Here is a 21,967-nt window from a genome sequence, read left to right as displayed (position 1 = left end):
CATTCTGCCCTACGTTCCAGAACACGCAACACCTCCTCCAAGCAAGCTCCTCGCTGTCCAGCTCTCATTCAACCTGGAGGACAGCAACACACAACATCTCCTCTGACGAAGCTCCTGCACAAATACCTCCTCAAGCACGCTACTCACTGAACGTGTCTCTTGGGCAAGCTTCTCGCCACACGGCATCTCCAGCACCAGACTGTCTTTCATATAATATATTTTATATAAGAAAACCACCACCTAGAGTTTCCATCAATCCCATCCTGAGTGCTAGACCACATAATATCAAGCAACCCTACAGTATCCTCCTAATCGACACAGGTACTTACTTGATAATGTACCCAGGAGGAACAGCACAGAGGATAGGGCTGACAGTGTCCTAGCTGGCGTGGTTACATACACGGCTAGGAGTGCGGCAGCTCACACCAACATGACCTTGAATAAAAAGCTGCAACAATACAATACATTTAGAATGTTGTCTCAATAATTTAGGAGTAACTGTCAACATGCTATTAAATTTGCACACTTTATTCACAGTAAGTAGTATTTACATAGTAATTAACAAACAGATTACACAAGACACCCTTAAAACACCAATGGAACCATAAACCAAAAACGATAATAAATAATATGGAATGCTCAGAGGTAGCAGGTGACCAACAGTAAACCCTAACCTTTAGCCTCACTATACACTTTAAATATACAAAAGTATAAACTAATCATACCTGTATATCTCCATGTAAATAGATCCCGAGTCCAGACCAACTGTACCACACTTGGACCATAGGCTGCTAATGTTCTGAGCAGGTCACAATCGTGACTATCTATCCAGAGATTTTCAGCATTAATGATATCAAATAAATTATTTTTCCTAGTTTTTAATGCTTAAGGCCAGCCATAAGATAATTTAGTGATTAATAATTTGGTGATAACATTGATAAGTGAATATAAGTGATATCGCCATCACCGACAACACCAAAGGTCGACGTTAATCGTAAATTCACAAACAAGATTGTTATGTTTACAATTTCTAAATTATATTTGAGTGCATTTGAAGCCATAAGATTTATTATTTCACATCAAGCTATCACGTAAGTAATTTTTGGGAACCAGAAGAAAAGATAATGATGAGGGGGATTCAGTTCGGAATGTAGTTAAAAATACCATCAGTAATTCAAGACACACTCCCTTGTAATGAGAAACATGGCAGTAGAGAAGGAAAATGAATTAATCACTCTCAGTAGCACACTAGTGCTGCTGCAGCAAGTTATCACTAAGGCAGCTCCGTGACAGTGGCAGGCAGGCGGACACAAGGGTGAGCTCTGCACGTCAATACACTGCTGGGCCACCGTTTTCTTTCATTCTCTATATATTTATCTTTCCTGGGCTGCCCCTCTCCCCCACACCCCGATTACAGCATAGTTAGGTCTGAGCCACAAACACTGCGAGCTGGCCCACCGCAGCAACAAACACTGCCTGGCAACGCATATATTAGGTGGACTATACCAGCCACGGTGCCACCCCACAACTACATCAGTTTCTGTACACGCAGCCGTGCATACTAGTGCACTGTGCATCCGCCCACTGCCCAGTACCAGTTGTGTTCTCGCTTTGTGTGTTTGGTATATGTATAGAGGCGTATATTTTCCTTTTAAAAGCATAAACGAGTTGCTACAGTTCTATCATTCTCTGTCAGTACCGGTCTCCATGAAGCCACACTTGTATTTCTCTGAATATCTAATGTTACACCTTGGTAGCTGTGTGTGTGTCCTTACTGCAGTGACAAGTCGCAGAAGTGATCATTCTTAACACTATTTCACAAGGAAAGACTTGATGTGTTCAAGAACAAGAAGTGATGCCTTGCAGATTTCAGTTACACATTTATGCAGTTTGTCTGTAAGTAACCACCTAAGAAGTATTTTCTGAATTATTTTCGTGTTTATGATGTCTAAGCATTTATGACTAGTCACGAACTATTTAAACTAAAGCTTAGTGATAAAATTTGTGTGAAGGCAGAGCAGCAGGCGGGGACTGGATACGGATAGGGGTGTGGGAGGTGTGTCGGCTCACACAGTCACACATCCTGCCATGCTTCGCTCTGTAGGCACTGATAATTCCGCAGTAAGGATAATCTGAAATATGTTGCCTATACTAGAGTTTACGTATAGCCATAATGATTTTTTGCATTCTCTGCCCCAGAAGAAATTAACGTTAATCTCTAAGTATTTATCCTAACTATCCTAGTTAAAAAATTACCTCCAATACTTTAGTTGAAATTTATCTCATTTACTTTTACCTTATTAACAAAATGGCCACCAAAACTAGAGGTAGTCATGTCGAGGAAAGAAGGTCTTATATTCGTTCTGCATGATATCTTGGCGAGCTTGAAGTTTTGTCCCCTTTTGAACCTTTTTTTAGGGATGCTCAGTCATTCCGGAGGTAATGTTTCCGTGCTTGTATACATTAATCAGGCTTGGGACGTGCTGGCGACTTATAAAGTTGAAGGAACTTCTTCCTATCTTTGTACTTGATGATACGATTTATAATTCCGAGATCTCGGTTGTTATTTTTTTTTTCACTTGTTGCCCCGCCGTTAATGGCTGATCTATCATAACGCCTTGATCTTTTTTTTTAACAACAGTATTCTGGAAAGTCTTGATAAAGGATGTTGTACCCTACTTGCAGTCATATATTTTTGAGTTAAAAGTAATTACCAGTCTTATAATCATTTTGCATAGTTGAGACATCATCTTAACTTGCTACCTTCCCAAACACCTTCGCGTCGTCCACAACTTGACAATGCGACTCGAGATATTTCCATCAAGGTCTTTAATGTATATCACAAACAAGGATAGATCCCTGTGGCACACCAATGAGAACCTTTATTCAATTCTCAGTGTACACAGTACTCCGTTTATAACCACTTTTTGTCGAGTCAGTTGTTAATCTACTTCAATATTTTAACTGTGATGGCACGTGCCTGGTTCGTAGAGGCTAGCAGTGTATGTGGGATTTTGTCAGACGCCTTAGAAAAATCCATGTATGTACAACATATCGACTGGTAGATCTTGTTCCACGTAGTCTCTTACCGTTATGAGGAAAGTGAGTAAGGTAGAGTGGTGGTGAAGGAAACACGACTAAAAGATGGAGCTTTATTCCTGACGTTTCGTCACAAGACTATTATCTTGTGATGAACCGTCAGGGATAAAGCTCCATCTCTTAGTCGTGTTTTTTTCACTACCACACTACCATCTGTCTACTATGAACAATGTTCGGAAGTGCGTAAGTTTGTCAGGCGAGATCTCTCTCCATGAACCATGCTGTGATTCTTTGTTAAGAGTGTGATCGGTCAGGTGTGTGCATATAGGTAATATTGGGCTGATTGGCCTGTAATTTTCTACTGTACTTAGGTTAGTTTAGGTTAGGTTAGGTTAGGTTTAGTTAGGTTAGGTTGATATAGGTTTTGCATGAAATTGTAAATTGTTATGTGGTCCACAACCTGTAGTTGTGGACGACGCGAAGGTGTTTGGGAAGGTAGCAAGTTAAGATGATGTCGCAACCTGTAGTTTGTTACTGCTAAATTTTCAGAAAATACGTCCATCCATCAACAGAACTTAAGGTAGACAAAGTAGTAACCCATGTTTACAAATGACCACTAGTTTGTAACCTCGGATACTTTACGTATATATAGATACACCTCTCCTCCGTCCGCCCTTGTCCTATATGATTAACAAATAGTCCAGAGGATAAGGGAAAAATCGCGCACTTTTTTACGAAAGCTTCATACTTTATATACTAATACTAGGGCCCATAAGGATCATTTTAAAGATCGGAGGCAATCTGTACGCGACATCACATAAAATACACAATATCTCAGCTTCTACTGCAGTTAAACTTTTGATATTTGTGGCTTTACCCATGTTTTCTGGAGTGAGGAATCTAATAGTAATATTGATATTGTTGTACGATGTCTTATTCATTCTGAAATCAAAGTTGACAGGTCAAATGGGGACTTTGTCACCTCGATGTGATCAATTCTTACATTCGGATAACACATGAGACCGATTTACTCCTCTAATGTGTTATCTCACATCAAATACAGTACATACACACAACAATAAATGTAACAAGCCCTCATTAATATTTCAGTTATTTGTTATACAGGAATAACTAACATTCAAAATATCGTACCCTATGTTTGTGCTAGATCGCACAAGGAGTGACTCAGAGAAAGTGACAAAGAAAAAGTTGAGTCTTCTCAGTAGACAATTTTAGAAAAACAAACCCAGGTCACAGAAACAGCTTTCATCAGTGCGGCAGGATCGAAGTCTGTTCTCTAGCCTTTATAATGCATCAAATCCGCGATGCTAGCCTAACTGACTTATTCTAACATGAGAATCAGACTTTCCCTCCATCATTATCAGTCTATGAAGATTTTAGATTTGGAATTAAGTCAGACTTCCTCTTCTCGAAGACTTGGTACCACACCATGACATTACCAGTTTCCAACATGATGCAGGTTTGGTAATTGTTGATGGTGCAGCAACTGTCAACTTGATCAAACCAGGTACTTGCAAGAGTTTTGATGCTTATGTACACCAGATCATGGATTACATCAGGCATCAATTTCAAGGTTCTGTGAAACGTGTTGACATGGTGTTTGATAGTCTGAAATCAGCCATAAGAGATAAAGGGGACATGGTACCAGACGACGAGTTGAGGGAAGACAAAAGCTCCCAGGGAAATGTTTGGACTTTCTGCAAGAGAGTGAAAATAAGAAAGAGCTCTTCCATCTTATCAGTACCCAGGTTAACCTGGAAAAGTTTCCAGGTAATGTATTAGTCACCTATCGAGGATATATGATATGTGGAACCAACCTATCCAACTGAAGGAGTATCCACAAGTTGACATGGGGAGGCAGACACCCTTCTGGTTAATGCATGCTGCAGAAGGAGCACATCGAGGATACAGTAAAATATTCATCAGAACTGTTGACATGGATGTTGTGGTGCTCTGCATAGGCTTCGCTACAAAGATAGGCTGTGAATGAAATTTCCAGAACCAACACATTGTTATTCATTTTATCTGATATTTTTTTTAATAATCAGTCTTTCTGTTGTCATGGATGATGTATATAATGCGATTTTGGATATATGGCTATTATTTACTATTTATTTTGTTTTTAGGCATTTTAAAACTATGATCACACATATATCAATCTGAATTTTTTGTGACATCATGTGATATTTGTCCTATTATGTCACTGATTTGATACTATAGCTTTTGTGTTAATACATTCCTTCCTACCGTTATACATGGTAGATGTGTAGTATGCAATATGAATAATATTAATATGTTGTGATTTGAATTTATGACAATGCATGTTTTCTGTGTTACTGTAATAATTTCAGTATAACTTTAGATTTTCATAGTTATCTTTTGAGGTGTTAAGTTCACCAAGATGTGTTTAATTTCAGTTTTGATAATACCGGTATTAATCTAAGTTGTATGTGCCATGAGCAGGGTTTAATTAATTACACCTTCTTAAGTCAATTACAATTACAAGTACAAATACTTGCATGAATTTTGAATTACAATTACAAGTACATTTCAAATGTTCAATTACATTACAATTACAAATTGAAAATCAAAAGTTCAATTATAATTACAATTACAAGTTTCTACATGCTAGCTCACCCTTTGAATAGAAAACCGTCATGCCGTCTAGTTATAAGGGCTAAATCCGTATTGATGAACATGTTTCACTTAAATCTATTATGAAAAAAGCAGACATAGGCTATCAAGATTCCAGTGCAGTCCATGCATAGTGCAAGTTACACATAATATTTACAAAGTTGGGAGTTTTTAAAATAATTCACCATTACACTTTATCATTAACAATGACTGGAAAGAAACGACACCAAGTTGGGCCCAGTTGGCTGTGAAATAATTTCCAGCAATGCTAAAAACTCGCTCGGATGGAGCAGATTGTTGCAATACACTCCATCAGCTCCCTTGCCAGGTTCTTCAGTGGGTGCAAAGTTGGGGGCACTTCTTTCCAGTAGAGCATTGGATTACTTGAAAATGGGAGAGTTCCTTCTTCCACATATTGTTTCAACAACGGACTCGCTGTACTTCCCTCTCATGCTCGTTGATTTTGTCGCCTAGTTGACGATAGTGGTATGAAGGAGAAAAGTCTGGGTCTTTTTGAATCAGGTAATCCTTCTGCTAGATCATCTTTGTCATTTTCTTCCTCTGTTGACCCCCCTGAACTGGCTCCGAGTCTTCCAACATTTCCTTGATATCAATCAGTACCTGGTCCTTCTGCTCCTGCGCCAACAGCCAATCCAATTTGAACCTAGGACCTAGAAAAGCCGCTGCTCGAACATCCCTCATTTCTATGTATGGGTCCAACCTTTTCTTCACAGAGTCCAGCAGGACTCTAGCCAAAGGTTTACAGTACTGCAATTGGCTGTTGCGTGAGTGGCAGTCAGTGGAATGAACCATGGTCATGATGATGGTTGACTTGAAAATTTGATCGGGGGACCGACTTCACAATAACAATTAAATTACAATTGTGTACATGATTATCATTTAAATTACAATTATAATTACAATTAACTGAATTTTTTTTTCAATTACAACTGCAATTACAATTCCTATTTTCTTGTAATTAATTACATTTCAATTAAATTACAAATACAATTACTCCAGCCCTGGCCATGGGAATGACAAAGGAGTATAGTACTACTCTGGTAGTATTACTACACTCTATGATTGTACTTGAACTCCTTTGATTTACCAAAGTATACAGTGTTAAATGCGGGTGTAGACTATTGGAATTAAAAATTAAAGTAAATATTAGAATGATATACATATACACTTATGCAACTTGTGCACAGATTTTGTGTGTTTTAGTTCATGGTCTCTGTTCAGATTTAAGATTTACCAATTCATTGATCTATTTCAGTATTAAAAATATTTGAAGTTTATTTATTTTTCATAAAATACCTGAAAATTCGTAAAAATTCTTTCGTTTTTTGTATATATTAAAAACCTATATTTTGAGAATAAATGACATCTTACAGCTGTACCAATATTACTATTAGATTCCTTGGGTCAGAAAACATGAGTCAAACCACAAAAATCAAAGGTTTAAGTGTAATAGAAGCTGAAATATTGCGTATTTTATTGTGATGTCGCTGTCATTTTGAAAATGGACACCATGGCCACCAGCAGACAGATACAGATTGTCTCCAATCAAACAGTGGACGATTTCGCTAAAATTGTTCCTTACCCATTGGATTCTAAGGCTGCTCAGTGAGAGGGGCGATGGTGTGAGCCGTGGTGCAATGATGAGAGGGTCGGCCAGCTAACACGGAAGTCCTGGGTTTGAGGTCGTTTGAACCTTATTAAGCGCTTTATGTCTTTAGACTATCTCGCAACTTGTAGGTTGCACAAGAATTGGAGTAGCTCTTTTTCCTTAAGGTAGGGCGAGTGCTTATATCTGTCATTTCACTACATTAATAGCGATAATTATATTAACATACACATATATACAATATAGCCTACTACTACTACTACTACTACTACTTTGCTGTCACTCGGAATCGAGTATGACGGTCGTCCAACTAGGATACAATGATATGAGTTATCAAGGATGTCACTTTCGTTGGTGAGCTCTGAGGTGACTAAAGAGGCCGATATGGGACAGGCAGGGTCGATCACAGATGTTGCACGTGTGGAGGGTTACATCTAGTGCGGGAGAGGCGGCGGTAGCGTCTTTCCGGCGTTGGCGCTTGTCTGCTTCGGTATGCAGTCGGGCTAACTCGAAAGTGTTGATACCTTCTTGTGTGGTTCTCCTCCAAGCGTTATGGAGTAATCGTTTTCCAGGTGAGGTGGTCGATTTGGCCCATTTTCAGGTTTGTCTTAAGACTATCCTTATACCTTTTCAGTTGCCCGCTTGTGTTACGTTTATTATTAGTTCGGTGACTATAAAGTAACTGCTTTGGCAGTCTACTGTTGTCCAAGAGGGTAACATGGCCAGTCCAACGTAGTTGTTCATGGATAAAAGTAGCCTGTATGCTCCTACTGTACAGTTGGTGTCAGCGAGAATGCTGGCAATTGTTCTTTTGTCTTCCCAGCGAACGTAGACTATGTTGTGAAAGTTTTCAAGAGCCTTGAGGTGCCTCCTGTATACAGTATGACCCATGACTTGCTGCCATACAGCAGGGTGGGGAGGACCATTACTCGATATACGTGAAGCTTTGTAGATAATTTCAGCTCCCTACAGCTGAAGACATGGGTATGGAGTCTGCCAAAGGCTTGAAATACACATCTGAGCCGATGCTGAATCTTTTCATCGATGTCCGTGGTGGTGGACAGGTGGGAGCCGAGATACTGAAAGTGAATAACATTACAGAGGATAGTATCGTTAAGCTGGATGGATGGTGTTGGTATGGCTGATCCAGGGGCAGGCTGAAAAAAATTTGGGTCATACATACATTCACCTCAAGGCCAAGGTGTGCATTCGCATCTGTATAAGTGTTCAGGATCTCCAGTAGGTCACACTCAGTGTAAGCGAAAAGGGTGAGGTCGTCTGCACACTGAAGTTCAGTAATGGAAGCTGCCGACATCTTTGTTCTTGCCTGGAGTCGTCTTAAGTTGAAAAGACCCTCCTTTACCCGGTACTGGATGTCCACCCCGCCGGCTAAATTGGCAGTGGCACGAGTAAGGAAGACAGCCAAGAAAATGGAAAAAAAAAGTTGGTTCCAGTACATACCCTTGTTTAACCCCCGTTTGGATGAGGAAGAACTCAGATTGGGTGCCGTTTTGCAGGACACTGCAGTTCATGCCATCGTGGAGTTGCCTCACAAAGGCGATGATTTTTGGTGGGCAGCCAAAATAGCTGAGGATCCCTGTTGACTGAGGGGGAGGCCTTGGTTAGGTCGATGAAAGCCATGTACAGGTCACGACACTGTTCTCTGTACCTTTCCAGTAATTGGCGGGCAGCAAAGATCATGTAAGTGGTGCCACGGGATGGTCTAAAACCACATTGAGATTCTGGGAGGAAGTTTTCCGCCTCAGGAAGAAGTCTGGTTAGGAGGACTCGGGCGATAATCTTGCCAGCTAAGGACAATTGCGAGATCTCGCGATAGTTGCCACTGACGATGAAGGCATCTTTAAGAACTTGGGGGATTTCCTCCTTTTCCCATACATTCTCTAGGAAAGAGTTGAGACGGGTGGTAAACAGAGATCTTCCTGCTTTACACACCTCGGCTAGGATTCCATCAGGACCTGAGGCTTTGTTATTATTCATCTGTTTAATGGCAGTAACTACCTCATCCAGGGATGGAGGATAGCTGAGGTGGGTCAGCTCTGGATGCTGAGGGACCTGCTGGGTAGTCAGGACATCCACATCGGTGTTTCGGTTGAGCAATGAATGGTAGTGCTCTTTCCAGCGCTGAAGGAGGTCTTCATCGTCTTTAATTATAAGGTTACCATCAGATGAGCGGAGGGGGGCTGCGCCACGAGTGGTTGGCCCATAAAATATCTTAATTGAATTGAAAAATTCGCTCATCTTGTGGTGATCTGCATGTTTTTGTATTTCACAGGTTTTATTTTTAAGCCAGTCATTTTTTAGAATGGGAAGTTCCCGCTAGGTTGACGCTTTGTTCTTGTGGATGGTATCATCTTTGGTCCTAGACTCAGGGTGTTCTGCCACTCAGTAAAAACAGCACGTTTATCATCGATGAGTACTTTGATTGCCGGGTCATTTTCACCAAACCAGTCCTGGTGTATTCTTTTGATCTGGCCGAGGGTCTCTGCAGGTTGGGTGTTTATAAGCCCATGTTCGAGCTGCTCTCTGAAAACATGTGCTTTTGCTGGGTCCTCCAGACGCTAAGTATTAAAACCTCTTCTGGAGGTCTGAGCCAAGCATGGCACGGGTAATGAGGACATCACGGCGATCTCTTTCTCTGACAATGATGTAGTCAATGAGATGCCAGTGATTGGATCGTGAGTGTTTCCACGAACCCTTGAACTTGTCGGCCTGCCGAAACAAGTTATTGGTGATAGTGAGGTTGTGCGCAGCACACTTGCTGAGGAGTAGCAGACCATTGGCATTACACTTGCCTAGTCAATTTCTCTTTAAGGTTTCCTGTCAAATGCTAGCATCTCTGCCAACTCTGCCACTGAAGTCGCCAAGGGGGCAGGGAAAAAACACTTTTATTTGAGTTGCAGGCTGCACTTTTCAGGCATCGTTTGTATGGCTGTAACAAACACCTGTGCAAAATTTCATGCCATTTCATGCATACTTACCCTGCCGCATCGCGAACGACTTTTTGTCAACTTTTAGTGTATACCAAAAATTAGGTGTCATTTAATGTTTTCCAGGATAATGATAAATTTTACATGGGTGACATCGATTTAATTCACATGTTATTTTACAGGTACACCGTATAGAAAATCATTACAAGTTCATATTGAAATTCTTTTTTGTGCGGAACCTTGGCATCATTTTCCTAGACAATAATCTTTGCCTAATATATCCATCTCTCGATTCGTATCCCGTCACTTCAGTGCAAGCTTCAGTCATCACTTTTATGCCTCTCTCGACCGCCTGAGTGCTGTTTGGCCACTTGGGCACCACTAATGGTGTCTCAAGAATGTCATTAACCTGTAGATTTGACAGAGAAGCAATGTAAGGAGGCTCAGTCTTGAGTTCATTCCTCCAGTTAATCATGGAATGATAGTTTTTTGCTTGCCACTTTAGTTTCGGAGTCACCACCTTTCTCATGTTGACTACAGGAGGCACATCCTCATTCCCATCTCCATCTTTACCCTCCTCATCAGTATAGTTTAACAAATTCTCGTCAACAGCAGCATCAGAATCTTCCTCCTCCTCTTCAGATCTGCCAGTGCATTCTTCCTTTTGCTGATTCTCCTCTCTAATTTTTCTTATCATTGAGACAGCTTTTTCTCTAACAGTCATGTCCTCATCTGCACACATACCAAGAAGAAGGTCATCTGTGTGGGCGAAATATTCATTTCTCTGGACAGCCTTCTTCACTATCGTCTCCTCACTATTCAGGTGTTTCATATCTAGCAGGGACTGGAATACGTTCCTTGAGCCATGTGTTACGTAAGGGTGTATCTTGATGTAAAACCACATTAGAGCACTGAACTTTATTATTGTAATGACAATTCTTTTCAACTCATGGCTGGGTCTTGATGTTGCTACATACAGCCTGAGGATTCTACTCCATAAGGTGTTCCACCTTGACACACAGGGAGGACCTGGCTCAATAGCAGCCAAGTCATCTTCAACAACACCTGTGATAACTCCTTTACAAATCCTATACAGGTATTTCTGATCCCAGGACAGATCTTTCTCCACTTCATCATTAAACACAGGGAAATCAGGGAAACTGACTGGCTGGAAGGCGACAACTGGAAGCTCAGACAAAGACTCCTTGATCTGCTTTCCAATGGGACCACGCCAATGCTCAGGACCACTTGGTTTACCATCATAGTGATAAAAAACTGCGCGGAAAGGCAGCTCATTTCCGTGAAGCTGACATATGAAATAATGGAGCGGGTGACCAAGTAACATTTCAAGATGATGAATGACTCCATTTTCTGATCCTACATTTACATTGGTTCCATCACAACCAACACACACAATGGGCTGCTGGGTTAGATTTTTCTCCACCAGAAACTCGTGAATAGTTTTGGCAATCTGCTTTCCGTGTCCAGTCTTGGGAGTCACATGTGTGAGATATTCATTGCCAGGCTCAACCATGATGACATAATGATCTTTCACCATCATCCTCGAACTCCATTTCTCGGTCTTCTCATTCTTTATCATCACACGAGTGGCGGTCTTCTTACCATCAAAATAGAGTGACGTCAAATTATCTAAACTAGCCATCTCAATTTCTTGCCTCTTAAATCGGTATTTTTGTCTCGCATCCCGCAGCTTATGTGGTCCAATAACCTGACTCTTGTCATCCTTTGTGATAATGCCATAGTCAGTTAAGGTGGCAGTAGCAATGGCAGCTCCAGCATAATCACTAATCAAGTATCGGTCACAAGCGGCAGCCAGTGTAGGGAGTCTTGTCCGGTTCTGTGAACTGGTGTCTGTCAGAGGTAAATTTAAAAATTTCAGTAGAAAATGCGGCAGACTAAACCTCGACATTTCAGCTTCAAATTTGGCATGGAGTCTTAGATATGTATAAGGAACAATGCCTGAAGAGTGCAGCTTTGAGCAAAATTTCACTGCCCCCTAGAGTACAACCTTGTCTTCTCTGGGGATAGAGGTTAGCACTCAGTCAAGGTCAGCATAAAAGGCCTCCTTGATGTAATTCTGTGCTTCCAGTGTTGGGACATATGCAATGATGAAAAAGGCATGTCTTGAGTGATTCAGTGATACTCGAAGCGTCATGAGTTGCTCGTTGATCCCAATATGTTTTACTTAGGCCAGACAGGTAAAGATATTGTAACTAGACTTAAACAACATAAATATAGTGTTAGGACAGGCCAGGAATCTAATGCTCTGTTTGTTCATTTGAGGGATAACAAGCATTGCATTGACTGGGATAATGCCTCCTCAATATTACCTTGTAATTCAACTGATAGTAGGAACATCATAGAATCTAGTCTCAATAAACATACCGAAGCATTCAACATGAATTTGAGTAATGGCATGTACAAACTGGACAATTTTGTAATTAAGAAGATTTGTAACCAGGTGAGAAGGTTGGGTCACCTTACCCTCTGACCTGACTACCGACCGCTGCGGTGCTATTTAAAGATTAGTAGGGTCATTACCTAATACCTGACCATTGTGGACCTGGTCTCACCCTCCTCTGTGTATATACACTTTGTTTTGTACTTCTCTTTAGTCTGTACTCACCCCTGAAGATGTGAATTACACGAAAGCGCTTGGGAACTTCGTGTTTTCTTCTTTCCTTGTGGTTATCAGCATATACCTAGATCACGCGCACCTACAGTGATATACTTGCATATATATATATATATATATATATATATATATATATATATATATATATATATATATATATATATATATATATATATATATATATATATATATATATATATATATATATATATATATAGTATGATGTTCTTTGTCTTTGGCCTAGAAACAATGACCCACTGGAATTTTTAGACAAGCTTAATGATCTTGTCCCTAGTATTACATTCAAAATTGAAAGAGAAATAAGTGGATCCTTTCCATTTTTTATATGCTTATCATTAGAAATGGTCATAACTATAAATTCAAGGTGTACAGAAAGCCTACACAGGTAGACAAGAATCTACCAAAATGTCAGTTTTTTCTGCTATGTTTTTGAGATGTTTGCGTATTTGTGACGCTGAATTTATTGATGAAGAACTGAAACACATTCAGTCCATTACACAAAAACTTGGGTACCCTTCATTGTTTGTTGATCATTGTTTTAAAAGGGCTAAAAAATCCTTTTATTCTACTCAAACCAGGAAAATTCCTACATTTAAGAATATTTTGACTCTGCCTTGTCGCAATGAATTTGTCCTGTTAGTTGAGTCCCTTAAATTATTAAATATTAATGTTGTTTTTAATTATGACTCTACTATTACCAATATATTAATCAAGAATAGTCCAACCTTGAATGTAAATGGAAGTGTTTACTGCATTCCATGTAGTAACTGTGATGGAAATTATGTAGGACAGACTGGGAAAGCATTGCAACTCAGAATTAAACAGCACAAGTACAATATCAGAACAGCATCTGAAAGCAGTGCACTGTTCGTTCATGTTAGGAACAATAATCATCCCATGGATTGGGAAAACAGCTTAGAAGTGAACAAATCATCATGTGTCACAGAAAGACTTCTGGTTGAAGCTTGTTTGATTAGGGAATTGAATTCTATAAACCTTAGTGATGGTCAGTACAAAATTGTTACACAAATTTATTTATCAGCGGCCCAAGGTAAAAAATACTTTTAAAGCATTGGAGTTAGATGTAGAATAGATGATTAGTGGGTCCCATATTTTGACCTAACTTAACTTGACTAGTCACGTCGCCATTTCTCTTAAGCTCCTTTGCGTGTGTGGTGGTGTTTTAAGGGCGGGGGTTTTCCTCTTCTCCCTTATATTCTTATTTCATACTTCTTTCTTTGTCTTAGTTCCTTCATTTGTTCTGTCTAAATATTTCATTTCATGAAATTAAATTAGGTATAAGATGTCATTAACATACAACTACAAGGTTCAACTCCTTGACTTTACTCATCTGCAATTCCAAGTGGATACTCTTGCTTCTGACAACATTACTGGTGGTACATTACACAGACTACACCACATGACAAACTTACATATGGTACCTTCACTAGAACTGTTGGAGGATGCACTCACAACACACCATGTTATTACTGATACTAACAATTTTTATGGGTTCACTACCCAACATGGGATAATTAAATTTCGGTTAATTATTCCCAATCATATAAAACAAATACTGTGGACAATATAACTTCAAGGAGTGTCCCAGGGTATACCTCTCGTGTCTCAACAAATGAAGATCGCTGTTATGGTCGGTTGTAATCTGACACGTGGCGAGAGAACATAAGAAAATAAGGAGTCTGCAATAGGCCTGTTGGCCTGTGCATGGCAGCTCCTGTCGAGAGTTACTACGACTCTCTATCATCCATGAATCTATCTAGCCTCTTTTTGAAACTTTCCAGAGTTCCCGCACTTACTACAAAGTTGCTAAGCTTGTTCCACTCGTCCACCACCCTATTTGTGAACCAGTTTCTTCCTATCTCCCTCCTAAGCCTAAACTTATCCAACTTGAATCCGTTGCTCCGAGTCCTATCCTTCTCGGATATTATAAGAACTTTATCTATATCCCCTTTATTGATTCCTTTCACCCACTTAAATACTTCTATCATATCTCCCCGCACTCTTCGTCTTTCTAGGGAATGCAAGTTAAGTTTCTTTAACCTATCCTGATATGGAAGGTTTCTAAGTCCCTGAATCATTTTTGTCATTCTTCGCTGCACCGACTCTAGTGAATTTATATCCATTCTATAATAGGGGCACCAGAACTGAACCGCATAATCGAGGTGCGGCCTAACTAGCGCAAGATATAGTTGCAATAAGACCTCTGCACTCTTGTTACTTACACTTCTAGATATAAAACCCAATACTCTGTTTGCCTTATTTCGAACATTAACGCACTGTTTTCTAGGCCGTAGGTCCGGGCTTACAAGTACCCCTAGGTCTCTTTCACAAGTCGACTTCTCTAGGTTGATGTTGTTCAGGCTGTATACATTATAAGTATTTGTTCTTCCAATATTAAGTACGCTGCACTTGCTGGTGTTGAATTTCATTTGCCATTTTTCAGACCACCCCTGCAGTTTATTTAGATCCTCCTGTAATGCATTTGCATCCTGCCCTGAATTAATTTGCCGCCTTATTTTGGTGTCATCCGCAAACTTGCTTATGTCACTGCTGATCCCAGTATCTAAATCGTTTATGTAGATTATGAACAAGAGTGGGCCTAGTACTGACCCCTGGGGAACCCCACTGGTTACACGGCCCCACTCAGATTTAACACCATCTACGCTGACCCTCTGCGTTCTATCGGTGAGCCATGATTTTATCCAATTTAAAACTTTCCCCTCAATACCATGAGCCTTAATTTTTCTCAGAAGCCTCTGATGCAGTACTCTGTCAAATGCTTTGCTAAAGTCTAAGTAAATAACATCGTAATTTTCGTCATTATCTACTACCTCGAAGACTTTCCTAAAAAACGTTAGCAGATTTGTTAGACAAGATTTTCCCTTTGTAAACCCATGTTGAGAGTCGTAGATTAGTTTGCTTTTCTCTAGATGCGATCGGATGCTATCTGCTATAATTGATTCAAGAAATTTCCCCACTACTGACGTCAAACTGATCGGCCCGTAATTTGACGCTGATGCTCTGTCTCCCTTTTTATATGTGGGTACTACATTCGCCTGTTTCCACAACTCTGGCACAACCCCAGTGTCTAATGATATTGTAAATAAGTTTACGAGGGGTCCGCTAATCTGTTCCCTACACTCTTTTAAGATTCGAGGAAAAATTTCATCCGGCCCTGGGGATTTTGTGTTCTTTAGTTTATTTATCTTCTTAAGAACATCCTCTTTTCTGATAGTGATATTCTTTAATTTCTCTTCTTCTTTTCCCTTAAATATCAGTTCCACCTCCGGAATTTCATCCCAAATTTCTTCTGTGAAAACTGATAAGAAGTAGCAGTTCAATGCTTTGCTTATTTCTTCACTGCCATTTATCACTTCTCCCCTCCCTGACTTTAAAGGCCCAACTTTGTCCTTGACCTTTGTCCTATATACCTGGAAAAATCCCTTGGGATTCGCCTTGGATTCTCTTGCTATTTTGATTTCATAGTCTCTCTTTGCTTTCCTTACATTTTTCTTAACATTCCTAGATAGTTCATTATACCTGTTTCTGAGCTGCTCCTCCCCTCCCTTTAATTTCTTATATATTCCTTTCTTTATTCTTATGTCATGTTTAAGTTTTCTGGTCATCCACCTTGGCTCATTCTTATTTGACCTAATTTTTCTGTGTGGTATATTTTGTTCTTGGGCTTTATGTAGTATACTGGTGAATATATTATAGTCATGATCAATTGTTGTGTCATCTATGACCTGACCCCTTCCTACTGGGAACTAACGTGACTGTTCCCAGGTGACCTCACCTAGGTACCTTCTTAACCCCTGATAATCCGCCAACCGAAAGTTTGGGACTCTGACCATATAGTCATTGTTTTTCGTTTCCCAATTTAGGGTGAACCTGATTTCTCTGTGATCACTGTTACCTAGTTTTTCCCCTACTGTGATATCTCTGATAATATTTTCTTTATTTGTTAATACTAGGTCTAATATATTGTCACCTCTAGTAGGTTCTGTAATTAGTTGTTTCAAAAAATTGTCCTGTACTGCGTCTAGGAAGTCTTCAGATTCATAGTCGCCTACAATGTTGTCCCAGTCAATATTTCTGAAGTTGAAATCCCCCATAATGCATAGGTTGTTATAATTTGCTGCCCTACTCATTTCCTGCCATATGGGCTGAGCTGCTTCTTTGCTAAGATTTGGGGGCCTGTAAATCACTCCCATAATTAGTTTTTCTCTTCCTTCCGTGATTTCTACCCACACAGACTCGGTTCCTATTTCACCCTTTATTGAATTATTAGTACAACATTTTAATGTATCCTTGACGAAGAGTGCGACCCCTCCCCCCTTCCTACCTTCCCTGTCCTTGTGAAAATGGTTGTACCCTTCTATGTGGTACTCTGATAAAAATTTTTGCTCGCCAGATTCATCCAAGTTTCGGTGATTGCTATGACGTCTACATTCTCGGTACATACAACCGCTCTCAGCAAATTTATTTTATTTCTAACGCTCCTACTGTTTGTATAGTATACATTTAAACCTAGTCTTCCCTGGTCCTGTTTTACCCCTTGTCCTGAGCAACTAATTTTACTTCCCAGGATCTGCTTGTTTTTTGACTCCCACTTTCCCCGACCCCTCTCTACTGGCGAAACCCCCCCTTCGGAGTGACAATTTCACGCTCCAGGGATGCAGACAACGTCTTTACCCCCTCACGAGACAAGTGTACTCCGTCGCGACAGTACAGGTAGTCGTTGCCATAGAATCGTTGCCAGTTATCAATGAATGCCCAACCATTGTTTGCACAATGTTTTTCCAGTCGGCAATTTATAGCAATTGCCCTGGACAGCCATTCACGACCAACCCCTCTTCTAGGCAAGACACCACATACTATCGGGATCCCTCCCCTATCTCTAATCTTCCCCAGCGCCTCCCTATACCTCTTGAAAAGTTCCTCACTCCTAACCTTACCTATGTCGTTTCCTCCCACACTAAGACACACTACTGGATTGGTACCCTCCCCTGACAAAACTCTGTCTAACCTCTCGGCTACATGCCCTATCCCAGCCCCAGGAAAACACACCCTAGTCCTACGTTTCCTATCTCTCGCACAAAAAGCCCTATCCATAAACCTCACCTGGCTGTCACCAACTACCACGACCTTACCTGTGGGCAGGGTTTGTACAACTGCCCTTTCCTCTCCTTGATCCATACCGTCCTGCCTCTTCTCTTCCTCTCCAGCTTCCTGCAGCACCTGGTAAGGGTTACTGCACTCCACACCCTGGTCAGCTTTCCTAAGCCTGACCCTAGTCCCCTTGGAGACAACCACTCTCCACGCCTGCTCCTCCTTCGCAGGTGTCCTGCTAGGCAGGACACCTACGTGAAGGAGTTCCGTCCTGAGGGCTTCATTTTCCCCCTTTAGAGTGTCAACTTCACTCCTCAACTGCCTCATCTGCCTTAACAGCGTGGCAAGGAGGTCGTCTTTCCCCACACTCCTCTCCTCTTCCCCCACGACACAACGATCCAAAGCGGCCATTTTCCTTGGTCTCTAACGGAAGCACGATCGGGCACGACCTTCTCCAAGCTGGGTCAGAGGTCAGGGGTCTAGTTCCCACGATGCGGACTGGAGCAGTTTAATCTTGCCAAATCAGCGACATCGTCCAATACAGCTAACTGTTAGGTATCCACCGACCCCGGGCAGCCGTGTGGGGTGTTCAACTAACACTCACACTGGATCTGGGATAATTTGGAAATCGTCAAAGAAGGGATTTTTCTCCTTCGCACACAGGTTTATATGCGGCATGAGTTGCCAGAGATGGCTACTCACGCAATGACAGAAATTACATTCAAATCAACTGCAACACATTCAAAGATGACCCTCAGTTGACACGGGTCTGGCGAATTTCTTAATTTGATTTACATAAAATAATTAGAGATTGAGCTTGCCAGGAAAAAGGGGAATATACACGTTGACAACTGTTAGTTCCCCAAATGGGCAGGGCTTATAGACAAGGAGCTTTTGTGTAAATACGTTGAGATCTTGGAGAAAATGGCTGGCACCTAAAGAGAGGGAAAACGCGTTTCTTCCTAGAGATAACTCACCAGTTATTCACATGTTATGCGGGCGTGGAGTATAATATGAATCATCAGGTTTCAACCAGACCAACCGTCATTGTGACCGTGACAGCGTTGGTGTACGGATTAGTGGATGTCATGCTTATGACCTGACCTCATGTTTAATTTTCGTAATTAAGAAGATTTGTAATCAGTGAGAAGGTTGGGTCATCTTACCCTCTGACCTGACTTCCGACTGCTGCAGTGCTTTTTGAAGATTAGTAGGGTCATTACCTAATACCTGACCATTGTGGACTTGATCTCACCCTCCTCTGTTATGTACTTCTCCTTAGTCGGTACTCATCCCTGAAGATGTGAATTACACGAAAGCGCTTGGGAACTTCATGTTTTATTTTTCCTTGTGGTTATCAGCATATACCTGGTGAGAAGGTTGGGTCACCTTGCCCTCTGACCTGACTACCGACCGTTGCCGTGCTATTTAAAGATTAGTAGGGTCATTACCTAATACCTGACCATTGTGGACCTGGTCTCACCATCCTCTGTATATATACACCTTGTTTTGTACTTATCTTGAGTCTGTACTCGCCCCTGAAGATGTGAATTACACGAAAGCGCTTGGGAACTTCGTGTTTTCTTCTTTCCTAGCCCAATAAAGCACCGGACTTCTACATACAATCAACACCTCAACCCGCCAGGATTCGAACCCATGGGCTCGTGGGCCGTGGGTTCGAACCCTGGCGGGTTGAGGTGTTGATTGTATTTATATATATATATATATATATATATATATATATATATATATATATATATATATATATATATATATATATATATATATATAATTATATGTGTGTGTGTGTGTGTGTGTGTGCAGGGTGGTCCAATTAGTGTAAACCATGTAGAATATAAAATAAAAATTAATGAAATGGACATAATATGTATTTAAGCAGTTCGCAAGTTCAGAAATTTTTGAAAGTTATGTCATCAAAATGCGCACCCCTCTTCGCAATGCACTGGTGCAGTCGTTGGCGAATATTGACATCAACAACCTCGGGATAATTACCAGATATGGCTAGTGCTACTTGTAAACGGGGTTATGCCCTTTTGTGGACCGAATTAGAGAATACCAAGGAGAAAAACCTGAAATTAGAGCAAGAAATCTTGAAATTAAGAACATAAGAACATAAGAACATAACATAAGAAAGTGGGATACTGCAGGAGGCCGACTGGCCCATACAGGGCAGATCCCTTTCACACCCATCCCAGCACTTCCATGTGCTTATCTAACTTCGTCTTGAAGCTCCCTAGCGTCCCCGATCCTACTATAGCACTCGGTAGCCTATTCCACATATCCACAACTCTATTACCAAACCAGTGCTTGCCTATATCCTTTCTGAATCGGAATTTATCTAATTTAAAGCCATTTGTTCTAGTTATTTCGTTATTACTGAGCTTCAGAACATCTTCCATTTTACCCTTGTTAATCCCACTTACCCACTTGTACACCTCTCATATCTCTCCCTAACTCTACGCCTCTAATGAATGTAAGCCTAAGCTTTTCAGTCTTTCTTCATATGGAAGGTTTCTAATATTATGGATCATTTTTGTCATTCTTCTTTGTACTCTCTCCAAAGAATCTATGTCCATTCTACAATAAGGACACCAGAACTGAACCGCATAATCCATGTGTGGCCTCACTAATGCTAGGTAAAGTTTCAAGATAACGTCAGCAGTTCTGTTACTCACAGACCTAGATATGAACCCAAGAATCCTGTTTGCCTTGTTGCGAACGCTAATACATTGTTTTCTAGGTTTCAAGTTGTTGCTAACAAATACACCTAGATCTTTTTCACAAACTGAGTTTTCTATTTCCGTGTTACCTAGTTTATACTTAACGTTTGTATTCGTCTTCCCTATCTGTAGTACCTTGCATTTATCAGTATTAAAATTCATTTGCCAGTCTACTGACCACTCATATAAGATCTCTTTGAAGGTGTTCAAAGTCACTGTCTGAATTTATCACTCTCCCCATTTTGGTATCATCTGCAAATTTACTAATCCTACTAGTTATGCCTAAATCAAGATCATTAATGAATATAACAAACAGCAGAGGGCCTAATACAGATCCCTGGGGAACTCCGCTTTTGACCGCACCCCAGTCTGACTTTAATCCATTTATGCTGACTCTTTGTTTCCTACCAGTTAACCATGACCTAATCCATTTTAATACTGATCCACCTATTCCATGTGCTTCTACCTTCCTTATCAATCTCTCATGAGGACTCTATCGAATGCTTTACTGAAATCTAAATAAATTATATCATATGACTTATCATTATCTACCTCTTCATATACTTCTGAGAAAAAGCTAAGCAAATTTGTGAGACAAGAACGTCCCTGGGTGAACCCGTGCTGAGAAGAATGAATTAAGTTGAATGTTTCAAGGTGGCTTCTGATTTTTGTAGCAATAATTGACTCTAGCAACTTGCCTATGATTGACGTGAGACTAATGGGACGGTAATTTGATGCAATTGATTTATCACCTTTTTTGAAAATCGGAACTACATTTGCAAGTTTCCAAGCTTCTGGCACTAGGCCCGATTCTAATGACTTATTAAATAAAACTGCTAATGGATTACTCAACTCATCTCTACATTCTTTTAATATTCTAGCATATACCTCGTCTGGACCAGGCGATTTATGAGGCTTCAGTTTGTTAATTACTTTAAGCACATCGTTACTAGTAATATTGATATTCATCAACATATTTTCTATACTGTCGTTATATACCTTATGAACTTCTGGAAACTGTGCTAGGTTTTCATTTGTGAATACGGAGCGAAAATGACTATTTAACGTGCTACACATTTCTAACTCATCATCAGTCATTTCTCCTGTCGTAGTTTTAAGGGGACCTATTGTATCTCTAACCTTTGAT

At 40.5% G+C, this 21,967-nt stretch overlaps 1 protein-coding gene across 2 annotated transcripts in view; it reads left to right on the top strand.

Moving 5' to 3' along the window:
* Positions 1–1,432: 1,432 nt before the first annotated feature.
* LOC121875707 (facilitated trehalose transporter Tret1-2 homolog) overlaps positions 1,433–21,967 on the top strand; it is an 85,036-nt gene continuing 64,501 nt past the window's right edge. For both annotated transcript variants that reach the window (XM_042380347.1, XM_042380346.1), the window contains exon 1: positions 1,433–1,896. Coding sequence is in view for 1 of the 2 variants with exons in the window: in XM_042380346.1 (XP_042236280.1) it covers positions 1,884–1,896 (13 nt within the window). In the remaining variant the exon portion in view is untranslated. The remainder of the gene's footprint in view (positions 1,897–21,967) is intronic.

Source organism: Homarus americanus, unplaced genomic scaffold (assembly GCF_018991925.1).
Source record: "Homarus americanus isolate GMGI-L3 unplaced genomic scaffold, GMGI_Hamer_2.0 scaffold22250, whole genome shotgun sequence".
Classification (NCBI taxonomy): Eukaryota; Metazoa; Arthropoda; class Malacostraca; order Decapoda; family Nephropidae; genus Homarus; species Homarus americanus.
The sequence above is the reverse complement of the archived record's forward strand: the minus strand, read 5'-3'. Positions and strand labels throughout refer to the sequence as shown.